The following is a 24,503-nucleotide window of genomic DNA, read 5'->3' as shown; positions in this document are numbered from 1 at the left end:
GCTGGGTATTTTACACCTTCCTCTGAAACATCTGGTACTGGCCATTCCCAGAGAAAGGAAACTGAGCTAGATGGACCATTGACAGGATCTGGCATGACACTTTCTCTGCTTCTGAATCATCTAGGTTTATTTCAGGGAGGAGGGAGCATGACCTAAGAGTTTGATCATAGCAATTGAGAGTTGAGAAACTGGTTCTATTCCTAATCCAAACATGGCCACTATGTGATCTTACACCAGTAACTTCTGTGCCTCTGCCTGTTTGCCAATCCCTAAACACTGAGAAAATCATAGAATCATAGAATCATAGAATATCAGGGTTGGAAGGGACCCCAGAAGGTCATCTAGTCCAACCCCCTGCTCAAAGCAGGACCAATTCCCAGTTAAATCATCCCAGCCAGGGCTTTGTCAAGCCTGACCTTAAAAACCTCTAAGGAAGGAGATTCTACCACCTCCCTAGGTAACGCATTCCAGTGTTTCACCACCCTCTTAGTGAAAAAGTTTTTCCTAATATCCAATCTAAACCTCCCCCACTGCAACTTGAGACCATTACTCCTCGTTCTGTCATCTGCTACCATTGAGAACAGTCTAGAGCCATCCTCTTTGGAACCCCCTTTCAGGTAGTTGAAAGCAGCTATCAAATCCCCCCTCATTCTTCTCTTCTGCAGGCTAAACAATCCCAGCTCCCTCAGCCTCTCCTCATAAGTCATGTGTTCCAGTCCCCTAATCATTTTTGTTGCCCTTCGCTGGACTCTCTCCAATTTATCCACATCCTTCTTGAAGTGTGGGGCCCAAAACTGGACACAGTACTCCAGATGAGGCCTCACCAATGTCGAATAGAGGGGAACGATCACATCCCTCGATCTGCTCGCTATGCCCCTACTTATACATCCCAAAATGCCATTGGCCTTCTTGGCAACAAGGGCACACTGCTGACTCATATCCAGCTTCTCGTCCACTGTCACCCCTAGGTCCTTTTCCGCAGAAAATGCTCTTCCCCATTTTGTAGTGTGTATTCACAATGTCTCTGGTGACAAGCACTATGGACATTCCATGTATTCTTATTTCTGCTTCTCTTAAAGAGGCACACACTGTATTCAGGCAAGTAAGAACCCCCTCATGTTTCAAACACATGTTGAAGAAGATATATATTTTAGGTTTACAGTACAAAAAAGAAATGTATATTTTCATACAGCTCCCAAGAACTCTTCACATTAGTTTACCTTTTCCAGCAGTTCGGCTGAAGGATGAAGTCAGTGAAGGGACTCGATAATGAAGGGCAAAAGCACTATGCCTTCACCCCTTGTGTGTGTGTTATAAGAAACAAATGAGAGCCAAGGTTTTGTGCTGGTTTGTTTTAAAAACTTACCCCCTGCATAGACCATCTTTTTCCAGAGCTGGGACTCCAGTACTTTGTCATGGGGATAGAAGCCCTGGTCAACCATGAACAGGATCATTATCATGGCCACAATCCGTAGAACCACAAGGTTGCCCCCTGTCAAGAGGTATGTGCCCGTCAGGAGGGAAGAAGCATAGGGACAGGGCAGGCCTCGGTACATGAAAGGGATTCCTACAAGAAAGAGGAAGGAATGGGTGACTTTTCCTTTTTAAATGGCCACAAAGCTATAAGACAGAGGATTCTGGGAAATAAAAGAGAATGCTTGGTTCAGCCCTAAAAAGGGGACATGGACAGATTAACCAAAAATTTGAACAGTTCTTCCCCGGTTTTATTTGTAACACCTGAGATAAGAAAAATGAACACTTAAAAATCACGTTTCACCATTTACTGTGTGTATTTTTCGTTTCCCTCAGCTGGACATCACCAACGATTAGACAGGGGAACAGATTATCTGGGAGTTCTCACTGTGCCCATCACTCACCATCTCAACGCTAAGAAAATGGATCATAACCGAAAGAAGGACTGCAACCAAAATAGGGTCGTGGGCTAATTTTCCCTCCCTCCTTCCCCTCGAGCAATCAGGACTACGTTTGTTTTCTTCTTTCCTCTCTTCTCCTCCCCAAGAGGTTTCCTCCCTCTTGCTTTCCTTTCTTCCACCTTCTCTTTCGTTACTCTCTCACTCCAGCTATTGAAAGGGAAAATGCAGATGTTCACTGAGTCTTGGAGCACTGGGGAAACCCCAGATGACTGGAGGAAAGTCAATGTTGGGCCAGTTTTAAAAAGGGTTTAAACAGGCCGACCCAGGTAGTTATAGGCCTGTCTGCCAAACATCGACCCAAGAATTAAAAGGCGGCAACGCAATTAACGAAAGTCAACATGGGCTTATGGAAAACAGACCCTGCCTCACTAAACGTGGTATCTTTTTGAGGAGAGTACTTTTATCAACCAAATTTATAACCGTGCTACTGTAATTTCCTGAGACTTCTGTAAGGCAAGTGACTCGGTGCCACACCACATTTTAATTCAACAACTAGAACAGTATAAAGTGAACATGGCACACATTCAATGGACTAAACGGGCTAATACAGAGTCTCAACGTGTAACTGTAAATGGGGAGCCGTCACCAAGTGGGTGTGTTTCCACTGGGGTCCCTCAGGGATTGGTTCTTGGCCCTGCGCTATTTCACATTTCTATCAATAACCTGGGAGGAAACATAAAACCACCACTGATAAAGTTTGCAGATGACACAAACATTGGGCAAGTGGCAAATAATGAAGAGGACAGGGCACGGATACAGTTTGGAGAGTTTAATGTGTTGTTAACAGCACAGATAGACACTAAAGTTGAAAGTCTCTAACATATACACAGCATCTCACCCACTCTCTCCCACAGAGGGCAAAACTATATCCTCTGAAAGAAAAACCTGCTGGAGTGGGACAGAGAGACCAGGAAACTCCACAAGGAGAACATGGTGGCCCCGAGGAGCCTGGACCCTTCCCACTGCTCCCCAGCCCCCAGGGGCTGACCTGCTCCCTCCTCCACAGCAGCAGAGATCCATCACTGGGGCCTCCCACACCTCCGAGCACTACCCCTCCCCCTGCCCCTGCCCTTCCCCCTCCCACAGGTGGGAGCAGCAGAGGATATGAAATAAAACCAATGAGAGTCCACACTGTTTAGGGCGGCCTCAGAAACGCACAGGGCATGGCTGCTTCTCAGCTACAGGAGTTCAAAAAGCAGGACCAGCACAATTCTCTCATTCCATTTCCTCCCAGCAGGAGGTGCTGCCCGGCCCGTTAGCAGAGACTGGAGCAGAACTCCTACAACCAGGTGACCGACTTTCAGCCGCATTACACCCTACTTACACGCCCTTACGACTGGCTGCAGCCACGCTCCAGACCCGCGCAGAGGGAGGGAGACCACGCACTTACCACTCGAGAAGAAACACAAGCGGGCAAAGACTGCGAGCACATAGACCATCGCCAGCAAGCCATCCAGGATCCCGTGAGCCTGCAGCAGCAGAGCTGTGGCCAGACCGAATGACGTGAAGTCAGCAAAGTCATCCAGCTTGGCACCTGCAGCGAGTGACAAGTAGCTGCTCAGGTTGCGTGGTCGCTGATCCCAGCACCACAAATGGCAGGAAGGGGCAAACAGATTTCCCAAACCCAGCAGTGCTCTTGGGGTGAGTTCAGCACCACCCACTAGGGAACTCCATGGGCTGGACACGACTAGCATCATCACCACCAACACAGCACGTCCCTTACAGAGACTAAAGGAGCTACAGCTGTGCCTTGCTCAGGACCCAGAAGTGTCTAGACAGGGAGATTTCTGACAGCAGGGGTCTCTTTAGTCCAGCCAAGGCAGAATAAGAGCCAAGAGCTGGAAGTAGAAGCTAGTCACACTCAAGTGGAAATAAGGCCCAACTGTGTAACTTTCAAGATAACAAACCACTGGAAGAACAGGTAAGAGGCATGGTGGGGTTACTCTCTGGCTTGGGCTCCAGTGAGGCAGATGATGGCAGGAAAGATGTTCCAGCTTTGGCGGATGGGAAGAGTCAAGTTTTGACCTTCGATTTTACAAACCACTTGGAACAGTCAGCTAGGCACATTTTAAACTGCCCCCACTTTCTGGTGCAACTCCTTTCACCTCAAGAGAGGCCTGCCCTACTGGCTCCTTAGGGCCTCCTTCTGCCAAAGAGGAGGGTACTGAGCCTGGAGGATGAGGAGAGGAGACGGATCCTCTTGTCAAAGGGTTCATTTTTCCCCACGCTATTTCTGACCCATCCATGATCAAGTTCTACCTGATGAAGAAGGAGCTGAGTTAGGCATTCAGGCTTGGCACCTCCCAGGGCATGCATGAGAAGTTCAGTTTGCAAAGTGGATGAGTTTCTCCACTTTGGGAGCTCTCCTGTCCTCTCAAATGAGCCATATTGCTCCTCCTCGCCTTTCCCCAGCCCTTTCCGCACAGCCGTAGCGGAGCACTGAATTTGGCTTGTTTCACATTCAGTGCACAGTGAGATACACGATTTTCTCTCCCTCAAGGCTACTACGGGTGTGAAAAGGCACCTAGGATCACCACCGCTCCCTCCCCTCCCCACACGCAACAGCCTTGGAAGAGCCGGTGGAGGCGCTCGCTGGAGCGGGACGGTTAGTTTTCAATCAGCCCGGGAATGCTGGAGAAGTTCCAGAAGAAAGCTGGTGTGGTGCTGATATTTAGAAAGGGTAAGTGAGTTGACCCAGGTAATTACAGACCTGTCAGTCTGATCACGGAGTGGCTGACACAGGACTCAATTACTACAGAATTAATAGTGGTGCTGGAAATTCTTTTGTTAATACATTTATTGCGGTTTGCCCTGACTCAGCTGCCACACAAGCATTCTTTTATTAGTCCCAAAGGCCACTTGATGTTGGTTACATCCAAAATACAGATGTAAACAGATAAACTCACAGTCAATATCCACCAACAATACAGTGATAAGCAAATAAGTGATAAGCCAAAACACAACCAGATCAGGCCTGGGAGACACCTTCCCATGAAAGCACGACTCCAGAGAGGTAAGGAAAAGCTCGGACAAGGAACCCATAGAAAAACCATGCTTTATATACACTAATGCATGAGGGATGTCATTGCGAATTACTGGACCTTCGCTAAAGTCAGCTGAAGCAGTTTATATTGCTTTGCCGTATTTTTCCTGAGCTACTGGTCTAAGCATTTCTAACCAATTAGTTACTATGCCTGGGATCCAGTTAACACATTCTCTTTATTTCTGCTGCTTATCCTAAATCTTAAATAAGAAAACTCTAGTACTTCCAGGCCCAATACAAGTCTAACACGAACAATGCTTCATTCTCGTGATTTTTTTTTTTTTTTTTTGTCTCATGCTTCAGGCCTATCACGCATATTAAAATCCGCACTCAATTTAAAACCATAGTTTAGTGGGGTCTAATGTGGGCTTATATTCCTATAGAAGGGTAATATAATCAATGCCAACCAACACCTGTAAATGGAAAGTATATCCTGTCTAACTCTCTCTTTTTTTGACGGGATTACAAGTTTGGTTGCCAAAGGTAACAGTGACTTAATATACTTAGACTTCTGCAAGGCATTTGACATGGAACTGCATGTTATATGCATTAAAAGCTGCCTAACTGATAGATCTGAAAATGTGATTGTAAGCAGGGGATCATCGAGCCGATGTGTTTGTAATGGGCTCCAACTCTTAGCCTGACGCTGTTTCACATTTTTAATCAGTGACCTGGAGGAAAACAAAATAATCACTAATTATGTTTGCAGAGGCCACAAAACTGGGGGAGTGGTAAATAATGAAGACAGGTCACTGATACAGAGTGATCTGGATCGCTTGGTAAACTGGGCACAAGCAAACAATATGCATTTTAATGTGGCTAAATGTATCCATCTAGGAATAATGAATGTGGGCCATACTTTCAGGATGGGGGACTCTATCCTGGGAAGCAGTGGGGGTCATGGAGGATAATCAGCTGACCATGAGCTCCCAGTGTGACTCTGTGGCCAAAAGAGCTAATGTGATCCTGGGATGCATAAACTTTATTACTCCTGAGGACATTCTGCACCACAAAATAATAAATTCTGCACATAGTATTTTAAAATTCTGCAAAATTCTGAAAATTTTATTTGTCAAATAAATGTGGACACTCCAGATTGGCACTGGGAAGCACAGGCCACTGGCTGCACTGAGGTGGGAAATCACTGTGCGGCTCCCCCCAGGATACAGACTCAGCAGTGAGGCTGCACCCAACCCTGACACAGAGCAAGCCAGGCCTATCCCAGAAACACCCCAGGGCCCTGCTCCTCCGTGCCAGGTATACCAGGTGCGGGCAGGCAGGCTCAGGAAGGCATGATCCAAGTGTGGAGGGGCCTAGTGTGGGGGGATCCAGGTGTGGGTTGAGATACTTCGGTGTGTGGCAATCTGGGCGCGGGAGGGATCTGGATGCACAGTGGCTTGTTGGGGGTTTTTGGGTGCAACAGTAATGGGACTCCACAGGGGGATCCAGGTGAAGGTGGTTGAGGCTTGGCAGGGGGGTCTGGGTGTGGGGAGCTCAGTGGGAGGGTCCAGATGCTGGGGGAGTGCGGCTCAGTGGGGTCGGGATCCAGGTGCAGCTGGTTAGGGCTCAGTAGGGTGTGGATCCGGATGCAGGTGGCTCATTGGGGTGGTTTAGGTGCAGGGGGAGTGGGGCTTGTCGGGGGGGGGGGGGGTTGTGTGTGTGGGGGGAGCCTCGGGAGGCTCGGTAGGAGGGTCTGGGTTTGAGGGGGTCTAGATGCACAGGGGTTGGGGGGATGGGGGAGCGGCTCCCTGTACAGTGATCTCTTCCCCTGCAGCTGAGGAGCAATAAGTGCAGGAAGGTGAGGGGGAGAAGGGGAAGGCCAGTTTGCAGAGCTTCCTACAGCCGGGGGAGAAGTCTGGGGGTGGGTCTGACACAGCCCCAGATGCTGTGCGGGGGGAAGAGGAAGTCCCGTCCCCCCCAGCCCAGCTGGGACTAGCAGCTGAGCCCAGCACAAGGTGGGAGCAACCAGCCAGGTCTTCCCCAATCCCATCCCCTGCCCCACAGTGAGTTACTGCTCTGCCAGCTGCCCTGGGCACCCGAAACATACTGCTGGGGAGGGTCGTATGACCGCTCTTGTGGCTTCCCTTTGCTTCCTCATCAGAAAGTCATTTTCTGTGGGGAAGAAAAGAAATCTGCAGGGGACATAAATTCTGTGCACGCACAGTGGCACAAAATTCCCCAAGAAGTAATAGACAGGGAATTCTGGAGTAGGAATAGAGGTTATTTTACCTGTGCATTTGGCACTGGTGTGACCGTTGCTGGCATCCTGGGTCCAGATCTAGTTCTCACAATTCAAGGAGGATGTTGGTAAATTAGAGCGGGTTCAAAGAAGAGCCACGAGAATGATTAAAGGATTTGAAAACCTGCCTTATAGTGATAGACTCAAGAAGCTCAATCTATTTAGCTTAACAAAGAGAAGGTTAAGGGGTGACTTGATCACAGTCTGTAAGTACCTACACAGGGCACAACTGCTTAATAATGGGTTCTTCAATCTAGCAGAGAAAGAGCTAACACGATTCAGTGGCTGGAAGTTGAAGCTAGACAAATTCAGACTGGATATTAGGTCTAAAATTTTAACAGTGCGGGGAATTAACTACTGCAACAATTTACCAAAGGTTGTGGTGGATTCTCTGTCACTGAGAATTTTAAAATCAAGATTCAGCGTTTTTCTAAAATATCTGCTCTAGGAATTATTTTAGGTAACTTCTCTGGCCTGTGTAATATCGGAGGTCAGACCAGATGATCACAATGGTCCTGTCTGGCCTTGGAGTCTATTAATCTACAAAGAGTAGGTGCCCTTTGGCTTAAGAACTTTCCTGCTTACTTCAGCTGAGGACTGTCAAAGGCATAACCTGTTTCCCTGCCCTGGCACAAACCCACCCACACCTGAGGACAAGTCAGAGTCCCACACTCCCAAGATTACCAGGTACTGGAGGCAGCCACCATTTACAATTAATCCTGCCAATTCAGATAGTTGGACAGAGCCAGCACTAACCAAGTACTGGCTAAGAGAAAGGCAGTCCTCTGCTTTCCCCACTTCCTGTACTTGCCAAGCTTCCAGTGGAGGCTCCCCATTGACTTGTGCAAGTGTCTTGGTGCACAGCACAGTCAGAAGTAAACCACACCCTAGAGCATGAGACACCAGAATTGGTGCCACCACAAGATGGGTTTGAGTCAATGGGGAAGGACAGGGCATAAATAGCACCAGCACAGTCTAGAGTTATGGGAGACAGGAGGTGCTGCAGGAAAGGAGGAAGAGGAATTGGTCTGGAGAAGGTAATTAAGAGAGCTTCTGTTCTTGCTCTTTCATAACACCAGAACAAGGGACCATTCAATAACATTGAAATGTGACAAATTCAAAACTGATAAAAGAAAATCCTTTACACAGTGGGCCTCATTTACACATTGAGTCTGTGAAACTCATTGCTAGGCTGTTGTTGAGGCCAAGAAGTTGGTAACATTCAACAAGGGATCGAGAACAAGAATATTCAGCATTACAATAACTAATGCTAACAAAAGAAATTTTGGAAGGGAGGGATATAAAACTGGATGCTGCAAGGCTTAGCCTGATCTCTGATTATATGGGGTTAGAACAAGACATTCACGTGGAGGTTCAATTAGCCCACATCTGCCAGCCAAGAGGGTTCGTGCACCTTCCTGAGGCATCTGGTTATGGGGCTGGGCATGTCAGGGGCAGAATACAGGACTAGAAGGACCAGGGGTCTGAGCTGGTATGGTGTCTTCCTATGTTTCTGCTTTCCTCCCCTGAAAGAGTACTAGGACAGAGGTCTGGGTTTTTTTATTGTAAGTTTAAAGCTCTGGATACTCTACTCCCCCGAGCAGATACTTTTACTTCATTCGTCTTGGGGGCCAAAATTATTATTAGTAGCAATTATTTGTTCTGTAAGACACAAAAGACTTTTACTGCACTAGACAGTTAAACCCAGCCCCAAAGAGTTACTGTCTGCAAGAGAAGAGGAGTTCAAGCTCCGTTTTTAGGACTTGGTCTTCGTTTTCCCTGAAGACCCTTTCTTTTAAAATTGGCACCTTCTTCTATGCTCCCTGGGTGTATCAAAGCCTCATCTGCCAACTTCACTGACTAAAATAAGTGTAGTTGTTTTCATTCCCATTGGCCCTGGAGAGCCAAGCTACAGCAGAGGGAGCAGGAGTCGGTTCTGGCCTGCGTATCGTCAGAACTGTTGACCCCCTGAGCCTTATGGAACAACCTAGCTTGACTCCTGGTTCCCAAGGGCACCTGGCAGGGCTGCCAGTTAGAAAAATGCTGCTTATAAACCAAGCACACCTGATCTAGAGTCGCTGAGAGACAACAAACCTGGAGAGCACCACAACGCCTTTTTCCCAGGAAACCAGTGAGCCAGTGGGGCCAGAGGCCGAGTTGCTCAGATGGAGGCAGTGTCCACAGCTCAACCCTACGCATGCTGCTCTACTCCCAAACATGGACTTACCTGGCTACATGCACAGGACAATCCTACATGGGGCACAGAGAGTCCATCATAGAGAAACAACCTGGGAATGTCCAGGGGCCTGGCTGTATAGTCCTTGCACTCCCAAAGCCCAATTCAGTGTTGCCCTGGGGCAATCATTCACACCAGTCCAACACAGGTGTTAAATGCCACCATTCAGATTTGGGAGCGGGAGTTTATACTCACTTTGCACTTGTGTAAAAGACTCCCCCAAGTGCAGGGCAATGGCGAATCTGATCCCAGTGACTGCAGTGGAGGCTTTGGGTGGGTTAAAAGTGTAGCACTGGACTCCAGATCCCTACCCATCTCATGAACTTATCTTTTGAATACTATATTTAGCCCTCTGCCTTTGCAAGGCTGATTCTGTATTCACATACTCCTGTGGTACAGCAGGCCTGGAAAACCTAGAACCATACCATATAACTCTCTTCGCGCTGGTCTGAAGGATAACAGATGAAGGCGGACTGCACTGGAAATTTGGATCTAATATACAATTTCTCTCCTCTGCCTCCAAACAGACTCTTCCATTAGCATGCTGCAGGAGTTGACGTAGAGCAATCACTATGGCCCAAATAGTTGGGTGGGAAAAAAAACAGGTGGCAATAGAAAACTAAGGGAGGTTTCTCTCAGTTTCCCCATCAGATCATTTATTGGCGATACAGGGAAGTTGCCTCCCTGCAGAATTAGAAGGGTTTTAAACCCACCCATCGGCAAGACTCACCACTCCAGAGTTTCACATGGATCTTGGGCCAAGCCAGAAACAAGGGCTCTTTGCAGTCAATCTGATGGTGGAAGATGAATGGAGAGCACCCATCCACATATGTGGATCCCCACTGGAAGTGGAGTCAAGGGGAAGAGTGCAGCAGAAGTCTCCATTCCACAGTCTCTGGACAGGGATGCAGTATGTTTCCTCTCTATGTCCAGACGCCAGGGTCAAGGCCTGTTATTTTCCCCTCCCACACGGAATTTGCTCCCCACCTGTGTTTTCCATACCGACAGCTCAAACTGATATGGTTGTTTTAGTGATTCATAACGGCCTGTCTGCAATGCCATCATTTACGAGAACGACTGGAGAAACTGCTGCTGCTGATTGACTACCAGGAGAGGCACCATGTTAATGGCTATTGAGTTTTGGTGTTTCAATTTGCAACAAGGAAGGCTAGAATTAAAAAAGGACATAATCTGAAATCCTCTGGATTCTAATACGTTCCAGGCAAATTGGGGACTAACTGCGATTCTGAAGAATGCTTTTAAAGCACAGAATCCTGACCGAAATCTCAGAAATTCTACAGGCAAACGACCCTACGTTTAGCAAGAAGCCCCCAACACCAACGTGTGTAACGATTACCTGGCACAACAGTCTCTGTGCTTGAAAACCCACTGTCTGGTTGTGCAGTGATGGGGTAGCAATACAGCCCGTGGGCTAATTTTATCCCTAGGGTGCAATTTATCCTGCCCGACAGGGATGAGTGCACCTGTTATGTCTCGTTTGTTCATTAAGTAGATTGGACACTGCCTGTCTCACAGCCTGAGCAACAGGCCTCGTATTCTGAGCTTCTAAAGGACGACAAGATGGAACTCACCCAGGGCTGAGCAAGCATTCAGTTGCCTAGCAACCGCTCCGTCAGCTAGGTCAAGCAGGAACCCGATCAGGAGCAGCCAGCAAGCACAGTGGTATTGCCTAGAGGACAAGAGCAAGGGAAGGACATTAGGGTCTCCATGACTACGTCAGGTTCGGAGGTTTATAACAGGCAACAAGAGCAGGGTTGCTGGGAGACAGCCTGTGAAGCTGGAATGCGCATGGCTCTGCATCAGTGCAGGAGACTGAAGTCAGAGCTCACGCCCAGGTCTTCTGATACACGCTGCCTTTCCCACCTCCCAAGCAGTAGCTCTCCCAGGGGCCTGCCCGCACCTCCTGCTGTCTTGTTCACACAGGCTCTCGGGAAGGGGAGGAGCAAATTCCACTCTGTGATGTGGGGGAGACAAGAGTCCTGTTCCATACACATGCCACTTGCTCAGCCTTGGAAGAAGGGGACGTCCTTGACCTTGACCACAGGCAGGGGCTGATAGGCTTTAATAGGGAAGCATTAGAGGATAATCACACAGGGGAGGAGGAGGGCAGTCAGCAGTGTGTCCGGGATGGCATGGCCTTGACTGAACCGGATTAAAGTGCGTAAGAGCTTCCCAGGGAGATCAAGCAGCCAAAACAGATTTGGCAGGGGAGCGTTGCAAGATGCCTTAGCATGGGGGCAATCATTTTTGAAGCGCAAAATAAGTCCCTCCACAGCTCTTCACTCTCCTGCTGATGTCCCCCCAACGTGCCTATGGATCTCCTGCATTGTCCTTCCAAGGGCCCCTCTGTTTTTGTTCAAGTTGTATCTCTGTCCCTCCCAGGTGTAAATGGAGGACAGAATTTGGTCCAACTTAGTAACAGGATACTGACTAGCAGTACAGTGCTACGACTTCCTGGGCTCTGGGAGTTACTGTAACATCTGGCCAAGGCATCACTCATGGGCGGCGAGAACAACAGACTCAGCCTCCCCTCATGCAGCCACTGCTGCCGGACCCCTGTTGTGGGTTTGGTGGGGGAAATTTTTGCTTTTTATTATGCCCCATGCAGGTTCTGGGGTGGCTGAGGCAGCGGAATGTGCTACTCAGCTTCCTGGGTTCATCAGTAACTCGCTAGACTCCAGGGAGATGAACCCAGGAAGCTGAGTAAGACATACCGCCTCTCAGCTGCCCCAGAACCTGCATGGGGCATAGCAAAATCTCAGGTTCCTCTTCTGGAAGAGAGACGACAACAGCTTTTGAATTTTCCCATGGGGAGGCTTGGGGTCTGCAGAGGGGAGGTGTGGTCGCGGTGGCTCTGGCCAGCCCAGGGCTCCTCTAAGCAGGTTGGGGGGCCCCCCCCTCAGGGCTCCGGCTGGCACGGGGCTCCTTTGGCAGTGGGGGGGGGGGGCAGGGTGGTTTCAGGGCTCTGGCCGTGGAGGGGAGCAAGGGGAAGGGGTGGAGTGGGGCTCCACTCGCCACTCATGGCTTCGCTGCTTTCATAAGCGCCGCATTTATTCATTCCTGTGCACCAGGCACATCCCTTAGGCTGCTGAGGTACGATCTCCATTTGGTTGCTGTGGGACAAGGTGGTATCCAAACGGCAACAGAATCCCTGCCCTTCAAGGAGTATCTGTTCATCTGTCATCCCCATCTACCTAATTTGTTGTGTTCACTTCACCTTGAGGGAGAAAGGGTGAGCGTCTCTCGTCCAAACAGAGCTAATACATTTCCCTGCAGGCATTCGATGATCGCAGAGGTTCCTAAATATGATTCATGAAAAGGGCCTTACCAAATTCACAGCCATGAAAAACATGTCATGCACCATGAAATCTGGTCTCCCCTGAGAAATCTTGCTATTGTAGGGGGGTCACGGTATTGCCACCCTTTCTTCTGCGCTGCCTTCAGACCTGGGCGGATGGAGAGTGGTGGCTGCTCGCCGGCACCCAGCTCTGAAGGCAGCACAACAGAAGGGAACCGTCCTTACTTCTGTTGGCAGCAGCGCTACCTTCAGAGCGGGGTGCCCGGCCCCCAGCTACTGCTCTCATGCCCCCGCTACAATAGTCTTGAGACCCTCTTTTGGGTCAGGACCTCCTGTTTGAGAAATGCTGACGTCTGAAGACATCTGCAAAATTTGCTATTTATGCCATGACCAACTCGTGAAAAATTTGTGATTTCTCCATGATTTAAGTAGACCTCTATTCATAAATGGGATATTTGGGTGCAAACCCCAAATTGTGTGGTTTAATACCACTTAGAAACGACAGTAATAGGTGTTATAGAAATATCCAAAATAGGTACTGGGTTGTCCTATTATGTTCTCTCTTGCACAATTTTTGTTTGCCCCATGGATCAAAATGTTTGTATTGTAATTTCATAGTTTTCACTACACTGCATACCGTGAACTCCTGGCCCTTTGCACTGCCAGCCAGGATAGAACTCAGCTCCTCCAGTTATGAAAGCAGAATCTCCTCCCACCTGAGCTAAGTGTTGAATAATAAATGTTCCTTTTGATTTTATAGACTAAGTTTTTTGTTTAAAAAACACCCAAACCTAAATTTGGGGGCTCTATTGCTTGACATCTCCCTTCCCCCCTCACTTTAATATTAACAGGTTTCAGAGTAACAGCCGTGTTAGTCTGTATTCGCAAAAAGAAAAGGAGTACTTGTGGCACCCTAGAGACTAACCAATTTATTTGAGCATGAGCTTTCGTGAGCTACAGCTCACTTCATCGGTTGCATCCAATAAAGTGAGCTGTAGCTTACGAAAGCTCATGCACAAATAAATTGGTTAGTCTCTAGGGTGCCACAAGTACTCCTTTTCTTTTTAATATTAACATAAATTGTGCATTAGGGAGCCATCTGTGTTACCACAACAGAGTCATGTACACCACGATCAGATCTGTAGTGTGGACAGGAGCTAGCCGTATTGTAACCAGGTCACATAACGAAGCTAAAGCCTGGCATGTGACCAAAGCTCAATTACAGAGCTTTACTCTAGTCAGTGGAACTACGCCAATTTACACTATGGGGGACTGTGACAAAGTGGGACTGTTCTTAATGTTTCCTCTGAATAGTGTGGGGGTGCCTCAGTTTCCCCTAGGCAGTTCTTAAGTATCTAGGTGGTGGGGTAAGGGTGTATAATCACTGCAGAGCCCTAGAGGGCATGTGTGTGCAGGAGTCTGGACACAGAGGATGGCCGACACCCTGTTTCCTGGCAACTGATGGCCTGGGCCCTTCCCCCCTGCAAGGTGAGAGCTAAAGGGTTGGAAAACAAAGGAATCAGGTGACCTCCTGGCCCAGGAAATGGACAAAGCCCAGAGGAGGAGGGGCTGGAGGGAGGTTCAATTGGGGGCTGGCTGGGACATGGAGTGAAGGGCAGACGTGGTTGTCTGGCTCACTGCCCCCCAAAATGGACCCAGCTGAGGGGTCCTGTTCTCTGCACCTGCAAGCTCTGTTTTAGACCATGTTCCTGTCATCTAATAAACCTCTGTTTTACTGGCTGGCTGAGAGTCACGTCTGACTGCGGAGTTGGGGTGCAGGACCCTCTGGCTTCCCCAGGAGCCCGCCTGAGTGGACTCGCAATGGGAAGCGCACGGAGGGGCAGAGTAGGCTGAATGCTCCGAGGTCAGACCCAGGAAGGTGGAAGCTGTGTGAGCTGTGTGTCCTGAAGACAGGCTGCTCACAGGAAGGCAACTGCCCCAGAGTCCTGACTGGCTTCATGGGGAGCAGTTCCAGAGCATCATCCAGGGACTCCGTGACAGGGACTAAGAAACCAGCCCTTTTACTGAGCTGTAACCAAGCCTCCAACTCTGTTTTTGTAGCTGCAGACAGGCTTAAAGTGAAGCTAAGGAGAGCAACAACTGCACACTAGACTGCCACGTTGGCTCTGCTCCAGGAAAGTGTCTCCCTGGGATTCCCACTCCTGAACGAAACAGCACAAAAGTGATATCACATGGAAATAACTCTTAGGCCATGCAGTGCTATTTGTTGTTCTATCAAAGAACATTTCAAATGTTTGCCTGGAGGGCAAAAGTCTGGGATGACCACCTCTTTCCTTTTTATTCTATTTTATGAGCAGACACGATTCCCTGTTTGACAAGCCCCGATGAGATTTCAGACCCCGAGTTAGCAGTCTGAACTGAGGCAGATCTCTACAGTGATGTCAACAGGAGCTGTATCTGAGTAGGGCTGCTGGACTGGGCAGTCAATTCCGGATGCACCGTATAAATTAACAAGTTCAAGGAATATTTTTAGCTGGGTATCCTTACAGGACAATGTATAAGTAAAGGCCCCTTTGGCATCCTGCAGAAATTGATGGAAATTCCCACTCCTACGGGAGGAAGACAACCTTGAATATATTCCCCTGTGCCTGTTTAACTCTCTTCAATCACTTTGCTGTTTTGTTACCTCGTCAGGTCTCTTTTCTTTCCTACCTACCGTGTTGCTCACTGAGCCTAGAGGAGATACTTTGGCAGCACACTGGTAATGCAGTGCAGAGAATTTTACGGTACATAGGCCAATTCTTATCCTGATTTACAGTCCAGGCATTCCACTGAAGTCCACAAGGGGGCAGAGGGTATAAATCATGGCAGGACATAGCACAGAAATACCTTGTGGCAACAGCCACCCCTCACCAGCGCCGATAGCCGTCACCTTGGAGATGTCAGGGGACATCAACGCAACCTGGTCACCTTAGGCCACGCCCACACGAGGACAAAATGTCACGTTTTGAAATGCACACCTGTTAGCAAATGGTTTGTCTACACAGCACCGCAGTGCAGCTACGGGGGTACGAACTGCAGAGCTCACCAGAGCGGCTCTTTAGCTGCCCCCTGCACACGCTGTGGGTGTGAACTAAAAGGTTCCTAGTTCACATTAACACAGTCCTGGTGGAAAGACTGAATTCACGTGCACTCGGTCCTTTTTGGTTTGCAGCAGGAGTGTCCACGGGGCAGTTAGCGTGCAGACCTTTGGTGCACTCTGCCATTCACACCCCTGTAGTCTTTTCAAACGTAAAGATGGCCTTACCGGCCCAGACCCTTCCCCCAGTGGGGCAAACAGAAGTTTTGCCATTGATTATAATGCGGATTCCCTGTCCCTCCCTCCACCCCTGCCAATTATGCAGTCCTTCCCATGAAATCACGACACTGTGTGAAGCCCCAGACCCAGACATACCCATTTAGACTGCAGAGGATGGAAGACAGACCCATGATCAGGTTAGCCACAGAGAGGGCATTGGCGACATTCTTGCGGACAAACTCCAGAGCCTGGGCTCGGCCTGCTTGCTCACTCAGGAACAGCTTCTTAAAGTGGTGAAATATACCTGGAACCCAGCAGGGGGAGAGAGTCAGGACGAGAAGACCTTTGCGGCTGCCTTTCAAAAGGAAATTATTTAAGCACAGATCCTTGAAGAACAGGAGAGGCCCAATGGATCAGCGTTGAGTCTATAGTTAAATTCCCCAAGTATCTGTGAATCGCGTCTAGGGTCAAGCTGAGGGAGTCTTAGAGAAGGCTGATTTTATTGTGTGAACATGGAGCTAGGTTTCTTATAGGGATCCTATTGCAATGTGTCCTGGGACACAGAACAGCTGTTACAAGGGGACAGGAGCTTCTTGGCCTTATAGGTTTTTTTCCTTAAATAAAAGTAAAGCCAATAAAACACTAAATACCAATCGCAGCCCAGTTTGGATTTTAAAGAATTGATGCAAAAGTGGTGGAACAGGGACAAGGACTAGTGCCCCGCAACTCCAATGCTCTATATTTAGATCCTTCCTTCAAAAAAGTTTGTTTTGGGACAGCCTTACAAAGAGGGGAGTTTTCCGGCTATTGGTGTGTAAATTAGTACCTGACTCCTCTTCTTCGTGGGGAGACCCGAGACAGCCAGCAGTTCCTCTGCCATTAAAGGGGTCAGCACTCATCTTGGTGCTTCCTTTGGCAGCTGTCAATGCTGAAGTGCCAGCCTGGCTGTAGCCCTTCTGCCCCACATCATGAGACGATTAACATGAGATTAGCTCCCAGAGTTGTCTTTTAAAAACCATACATGCTGCCCAGAGTATTTTCATGCACTTTCAAGCCTTATAGTTTCACACCTGCCTAATTTCTAGTCACTGCATGTCCTCACTCAGCTCAGCTTCACTCACTTGCGATGATCTGGCCAGTTGCAGCCCTTGCATTCTTATATATGCACACCTGTATATATTCATAGGGATAGATGCCTTTTGCTTTCCTCTGTCCTTTTAGCCCCCCCTCCCCTGAATAGCATGTTACAGAGGGGAGGAAAGACTGCAACATTAAGATGTCATCTCAGGTAGTAGTCCAGGAGAACTGCTACCTCTGTAGACTTTTTATTCATAGGAAGGGGACATTCCTGTGCAGGGGGCTAGCACAAAGCCTACGCACCACTGAAGTCATCAAAATTGGGTTTAAATGGAGCATAGGGCTTGTGCTGGCCGAAAGTGATGGGAGTTTATGCACGTTAGTTTTGCAAGACATTGGGGGGGGGGGACCACATCAGTTGAGTTCTAAACCACCGCAGCCAGAGATAACATCACAAATGAGCAATTCACTCTTCAGATGTTCAGCCCAGCTGCCCCAGTGGCTTTCATTCACCCCATTCTATAACCATGTGCCACAATTATACAATTGAATATGCATTTTTTAAAAAAGCTTATCAGAAAATTCTTAAAGCTGTTTCTATTTTACTCCCCCACACCCAACCACTAAAAGAAACATTTTTACTTAGGAAAAAAACCAAAAACCAAAACTTACAATAAAACCAACCCCACGTTTTAAGCTCTATTTATCTTATATACCTATAGGGCTACTCTTTAGAGAAAAAGGTTAAGGGTCATGTCCTACTAGTGTGTTTTGCACCCTGCCCTTGACGTGTTTCCAAAGCCAGGCAAGTTCATGAGATTCTTCATCTGAAAGAAAACAGCATGTCAGAGCAAAAGCCATCAATGTGAAACGAGTCAGATTGGTGTATACGGCTTTACCGCCCTCCCTTCAAGCCCTCCCAAGGCTCATACTGGGACAATACAGTAAAAGCCAGTAACGTGTAAGACACATCTTTATCAAAGTTTCACTAGCACTTTCTCTCGTGAAAACAAGTTTCCCACGAGGCAGCCATTGGGCCCCCATTTGGAGGTACCATCTGCAGTCAGGCTTATTCTTTTTAAACTTCAGCGGCCTGCTCACTTGCTTGATCTTTGTACAAAAGCACAAGTTAGTTTTTAAAAAATAACTGTTAAACATCCCATCAAAACTGTAAAGCTGTGTCCATTCTAGGCAAAGTCAGAGGAACCGAGGGAACTAGTCCACTTAAACCTAATACTTGAGCAGATAAAACATGCACCTGGAGGACTACGAAGTCTATTTACCCCACATTAGAAACAACCCCATTTAGATTAACATAAAACACAGCAAAAAATTGGTTAGAAGAGGCACCATTTACATCAGTGTGTGCATTTGAAATGTTTGATTGACTAAAACCAAACTGATTGTCAAAGTAATGCTCACGAATCACTGAAATGAGATACCTACTAACAGATCTCCCAAGGTAAAAATGTTTCCTGTACTTAGGGCTTGTGGGGAGCAGTCAATTACATCCAAATTTTCAAATGAACTTCCTGAAAAATATTCTGTAAGAAATGAAATGTAAAGGACAGATTCTTTTGTAACCATCAAAAGCTGAACAGCTGGGCTGTTGGTTCATTTAGCATCTGTTCCATTTTTGTAGGCTGTGCTCTTTTACCACAAGCTAAGAGAAATGTCAAAGGTTACAGACACCATGGAAAGAGAGGCAAGTAACATACAAGAAATCGAGGTGATTCCATATGAATTAAATGCATGTCTATTTGTAGATTTGGGACCAAATTTGCCACCTCACTTTGGCTGCTCTGTACTGTTACAATGATTAAAAGCAGCAATAAACCAGTCTTCAACAACCATTTAAACCAAGTTTGCAGCCACCTAGCTCCTTTATGTTGCAAACTTGGTTTAAATGGTTGTTGAAGACTGTGGTGTGGTGATACAAAATGTACTGGTGATACTGGCTCATTATATTTGCAGGGATAAGGCTGTTTACAAGATTACACCCGTGCACTCCCACACAATTCAGTAGATACAACCAAGGGAAGAGTCTTGTCTCTCTATCTCGAGTGCTTTTTTAATTGTGCTGCTGGTTGGAGATTGGGAACAGCAATAAAGAAATAACATTTTTAAATAGATTATAATTGCACTTTAACTTTTCATCTCAGTAATGTAAAGACTCCAATATCACTGTTTATCAAAGAAATAGAAGGCCGCCTATATGCACAAAAAAAAAAAAAAAAACACCACAAAACAGCAGGGAAGGGCAGGAACAAAAGAAAAAAATGCCCCTGCCCTAACTTGTCCACCTTTGTGCAACTATGGGAACTGAAAACAGCAGCCAATGGTAAGAAGCCAGTTTCAATCATTTTATTCAATCGCTCATTTTCTTCTCTGGAGCAAAATTCATCCCTTTGTAACACCATTGACTTTAATGGGTTTGTACTAGGCTTGAATGTAGTTTTGTATGTTACAAGCGACTTGGCATCAGATCTTGTATTGGGCATTCCATTGAAAACTGGGGCTCTGGGTTTTCAGCAACTGAAACTAAGCCTGGGGCAGAAGACCCACTTGCAAGGGCCTATGTACCATTTAAATCCCATTTAACTCTTGAAAATAGGGTTTATGTAGGACTTAAGAACACCAGAGTGCCTTGCAAGCGACCCTCCATACAGGGTGGGTATCACCCAGAGTGAAAGACTGAGCCTTCTATTCTGAGACCCACTCATTCCAGCCTGCAGAGTGTTTTCCTGGGTTACACACATTCCGCTTTGTACCAGTTTGCTTTGTTTTATGTTAATTCACCTGCATTCTATATATTCCAGCAGGAACCTTTAGCACCGGGACTTTGTTTCCTCTCTCAATTAGAAGGGAGCTTGTTCTCCCTCTCTATTGCAAGGACAGTGCAGTCATGTTGTAGGGAGAGTTGCAAAATATCTTGACCTTTCCCTACCTGGATTTGGGGTCTACCCAAGATGAAATTTTTGTCTTCCCTATGTAATTTTGCAGAAGAACCTCAGATGATCCTTGGAGAATTCCTATTCAGGTACAGACCCAGCCAGATCCTGTTTAGCAACATACTCTGGAGGCACAATGGCAAGATGGGCATAATATAGTGCATGTTTTATGTGCTAAAATAGTATTTTAAGTGAACAGCTCTCTTCATTCATATCCCAAAACACCAGTTAACAGCTCCTTAGTTTGGTGCAATAAGTGGACATCACAGTTCATACTATACCTCTCAAATGGAACACATCTGTGATGTTTAAAGACAAAAAAAAGACTTCTTTGCCTATAAATTATTTCATCATCAGGTACTATTCCCTCTGCCTTTGAATGCCTAGTGTATTGAACACTGCGCAGTCACACACACCCCTGCCCCTACTCAATAATCACCACCCACCTGATTTTATTTGTTGCTTTTGTTGGAATTCAGCAACTAACATGCAGCCAAATGCAACAGATGCAACATTAACAAGAGACCCTCACAGCGTATTAAATTTAAAAATCTAACCACGGATATTCAGTTTTACTCCTTCAGCTTTTCCAGCTGAATTAAACAAAATACTTAAATCTATTTAAGGAACAACCCCTGATAGGACACCTGTTCTCACCCCATACCAAGTGGACCTTTCCCCATCTCTATGATTTTCTGTCACAGTTGAGAGGTAGGCCGAAAATTATTGCAAATGTCATGAAAGTGTTTTGTCTTCAGACACACAGGTGGATCTGGCTCATGCTAGAAAATTCCCAGAATGAGCCTTGCAAGTGTCTTTTCCTTAGATGCCAATACCGTTACAAGTCCAAAATTTAAAAACATCCAAGATCTCTGCTGGGATTTTTTTTTCATTATTATGATTTGATGTACAACAGCTGTTCTCCCACATTATGAGCTTCTTCAGAAGAAACAGAACCTCTGAACTGAATCTGCCAGGCAGCAGCTTGCTGGTTTTTTTTTATTCTACCACTGATACTGGCTCAAGTTTTATTTATTATGAAACAGTTATTTTCACAGGGAGCATACAACAGGGTCTTGACTGAGCGTTAACAGAAACCTACCAAAGGCCTAGAGGCCTGATTTTCCCCTCACGCACACTGGTACAAACCCAGAGTAACTCACTAATGTCAGCGGAGCTACATCACCATACAGAGGAGGTGAGACTCATGCCCTGTGCAGTCCTTCACGTCCATGCAACGTGGGTATAAATAAATCCCCCACGCCAGATGTCTTCATTCACTTACACTCATTTAGGGCCTGATATTGCATTCCCTACTCAGGAAAGGCTCCAACTGACTTTAATGAAGCTTTGCAGAAGAAAGCCCTGAAGGATCCAGCCTTTGCACACTAACCCTGGCTAACTCTTGGGATCAATGTCACCCCAATCCCAAGGGGGCCTGTATAAACTCCAGTACACCACTAGACCCGTAACAAGGGGCCTTGTTTAGGCCCTCTGCACTAGGATGACTTTCACTCTTTATAACCTCATTCTTACAAGATAAGTTTGAGAAAACACCATATCCTGAACCAAAATTAGGGCATTCAGAAGAGGGGTCTTAAAAAGGAGGGCTGAGCAGGGTTGTTTACATAGGTTAATTCTTTGCGTCACTCCATAGTTGCAGGGGGACTAATTAAGTCAGGCCATTAAATAAAGAACTCTAAACCTATTATAAGCCCGTACTGTGACATCAGTGAAAATCCAGCCTTATTAAAGTAGCCTCAGAACTGTCATCACTGACCCTTCTTCAGCCCATAACATCTGGAAAGAAGTGTCAGGAAAAAATAGCAGGATATATTCCTCAGCGCCGCAATAGCAGCCAGCTTGATGGTCTTCAGTCAGATCACAAGTGAGTAGCCTTGAGGGCTACCTGGTGAATTTCAAGATGCTTAGATAGATATTCTTGGTAGTTATCCAACAAAGCAGCCATCAAAACTGATAATTCACTAGACGTATGAGACAACCTTGAGCACACACATTATGCCTATTTATGCCAACGGAGTTCGACAGCGTGACAGAGAATGGACTCCACAGTGTAACTTTTAAAATTATTTGTCCTCTTCCTCCCCTCTCATTTCCCTGCTCCCATAGAGGTCAACACAAGTTTTGCCATTGACTTTAATGGAACTGGACTGGGCCCTCAAGTTATAGGACCTGATTCATCTCACCAGATGCATACAAGTCTAACTTCCACTGACTTGCAGTAGTATCACTCGTTAGTCATTCTGGTGTAAGTAAGAGCAAAAAACAAGAGTAACTCCACTGAAGTCGAGTTACAGTGCTGTAAAACGGAGGAAAGTGAGAGGAGAATCAGGCCCATAGACTTACGTTAACTCCTTTCAGCCATGTCACAAAATAGGGCAGACATTTAGTTTAAATAAGCTAAATCCTTACTCCAAACTCCCCTTTGAATGGATTGTCTCGGAGTTTTGCTGGTGTAGATCCAGAGTAACTCTGCCAGGATTACTTGTCATTTTCAATGTACATCAGGCTAAATAAGATCTGAATCCAGTCCATTACCTTCAGTGGTCGGAATAAGGGCTGACGGATGTGGCCCACAGAAGTGTATTCTCCTATTATTCTCTTTCAAGTTAAATATCAGCCCATCCCCCAAGAGTTAAAACTTAGTTCTTCTGAAGAGCCCTGTCGAATTAATGAAACCTCCCGGCCCAATATGAACTGCGGGGTTACTAACCACCTCAGAGTTGTTGCAGACAGGAATCCTCCCCAGCAGAAATCTTGGATTTTAACTATCAGTGAAAACAGAGAAAAGCAGCAACAAAAGGATCAGAATCTTGATATCCAACGATGCTTTTGGCATCACAATGGCCGGCTGCTGGCATCAGCAGTAACAGAACATGGAGAGAGGGTGCTCAAAGGGTTTTAAAAACAAACCAAAAAAAAAAAAAAACAAAAAAACAAATCCAAGTATGAAATTGGCATTTCTTTACCTTTCTGTTGTAAAAAAGGGATTATCCACTGGCCTCCAGTAAGGCAAGTTTGTTCCACTTTTGAGCAGTGTCTTTCACAATAACCTGTGTACACTTGCATCAACTGTGATTACTTGGGGGAAGGAGGTTAAAACATTCAACCAATGAGTGTTAACTATCAACATCCCACTCCCATGTCCACAGGGCCTGATTCTCCTATAGCATCAATGAGACTCCACTGGCTTCAGCAACGTTTCCCCAGTGTGACAGGAGGATCAGGCTCAGTGTGTCCGGCGTGGTGTGAGGCAGTCTAGCCTCCCCACATTAAAGGCACAATCCAGCTCCCACTGAAGTCAATGAGTCTTTCCAATGGGGCCAGATCAGGTCCCCATGCCATATGGGCCACATTCTACCTTTGGATGCACATGGGCCTCTCCTGTGGAAGTCAGTAGAAGTTCTCAGTAGAGGCCAAAGGCAGGCTGGGCTCCTGCAACTTCCCTCTAATTTTTCCCATCCATGGGCAGAATGAATTTTGTTATGTGTACCAATATGGAGGTGATGTTTGGTGGGATTGGGGTTAGGAGTGTGGAAGGGGTCTCAGGGCTGGGGATGCAGGCTCTGGGGAAGAGTCAGGGATGAGGAGTTTGGGGTGCAGAAGGGGGCTCAGGGCTGGGGCAGAGGGTTGTGGTGCGGGGGTGAGAGCTCCAGCTGGGGATGCAGGCTCTGGGGTGGGGCCAGAGATGAGGAGTTTGGGATGCAGGCTGTTCTGGGCCTGGGGCCAGAGGACTCCCCCCAGCCCTCTCCCCACCAGCAGCAGCTCTGGGGCAGGGGCAGAGGCCCATGGCAGCCCTGCATTCCCCAACTTGCTCCCCTCCCCCCACCTGTGCGGCCCTTTATAGCTTGCTGCGTGGCCGCGCAGCTTAGCAGGAACTTTGGGCGCCTCTATTTCCGAATACAGAACACCATTGCTAGAGAGATAGGAGAATGCCTCTGGTTCTTGGAGCATTTCCAACATGAGCTGTCCAAGCCAATGAGCTCATTATACATGAATTGTCCCAAGACAGACCAAGAAGGCAAATCCTCACTAAGTCATCCAGGTTGCAAGCAACATATTGCCTAACCTATACCCTTCTACAGAGAAAATCTTCTTGTGGAAATTCCCACTTCAAATAGTCTTTTCTCCGAGTTTCCAATCTTGAATTTAAAAAACAAAATGCTAGCTCAGCAAAATGATATTGAGACCCTAGTGAATCTGAAGAAAAATTCTGTCTCTCTCCATCCAGCTAACACTCGATGGTGCCAAGAAAGTGTCTGAAAAAGGGAACGGGGGTTCTTTGTGCACAGTACACACAGTACTATGCAAGTGGGCTTCTTGCACGGCTGGCTTATTTTAATTGTGACATGGTTTAACGTGGCTTTCAAAATTGTAGCTTTTTGTGGCTTCCTGCAGGAACAGCTAGACAGAGAGCAAACATG

At 47.0% G+C, this 24,503-nt stretch overlaps 1 protein-coding gene across 6 annotated transcripts in view; it reads right to left on the bottom strand.

Moving 5' to 3' along the window:
- The window catches only part of TMEM269 (transmembrane protein 269), a 45,516-nt gene that overhangs the window by 4,853 nt on the left and 16,160 nt on the right, over window positions 1-24,503 (bottom strand). For 4 of the 6 annotated variants that reach the window (XM_084651754.1, XM_084651753.1, XM_084651755.1 and 1 more), the window contains 4 exons: window positions 16,187-16,334; window positions 11,045-11,142; window positions 3,325-3,468; window positions 1,367-1,567 (listed from right to left, as the gene is read on the bottom strand). In XM_084651754.1, coding sequence (XP_084507880.1) covers window positions 1,367-1,567; window positions 3,325-3,468; window positions 11,045-11,142; window positions 16,187-16,334 — 591 coding nt within the window. Of the gene's footprint in view, window positions 1-1,366; window positions 1,568-3,324; window positions 3,469-11,044; window positions 11,143-16,186; window positions 16,335-17,823; window positions 19,264-24,503 lie in introns of those variants that run through there. The other 2 variants (XM_084651756.1, XM_084651757.1) reach the window with 2 other exon arrangements.

This window comes from Lepidochelys olivacea (genome assembly GCF_965140295.1).
Source record: "Lepidochelys olivacea isolate rLepOli2 genome assembly, chromosome: 18".
NCBI lineage: Eukaryota > Metazoa > Chordata > Testudines > Cheloniidae > Lepidochelys > Lepidochelys olivacea.
The sequence above is the reverse complement of the archived record's forward strand: the minus strand, read 5'-3'. Positions and strand labels throughout refer to the sequence as shown.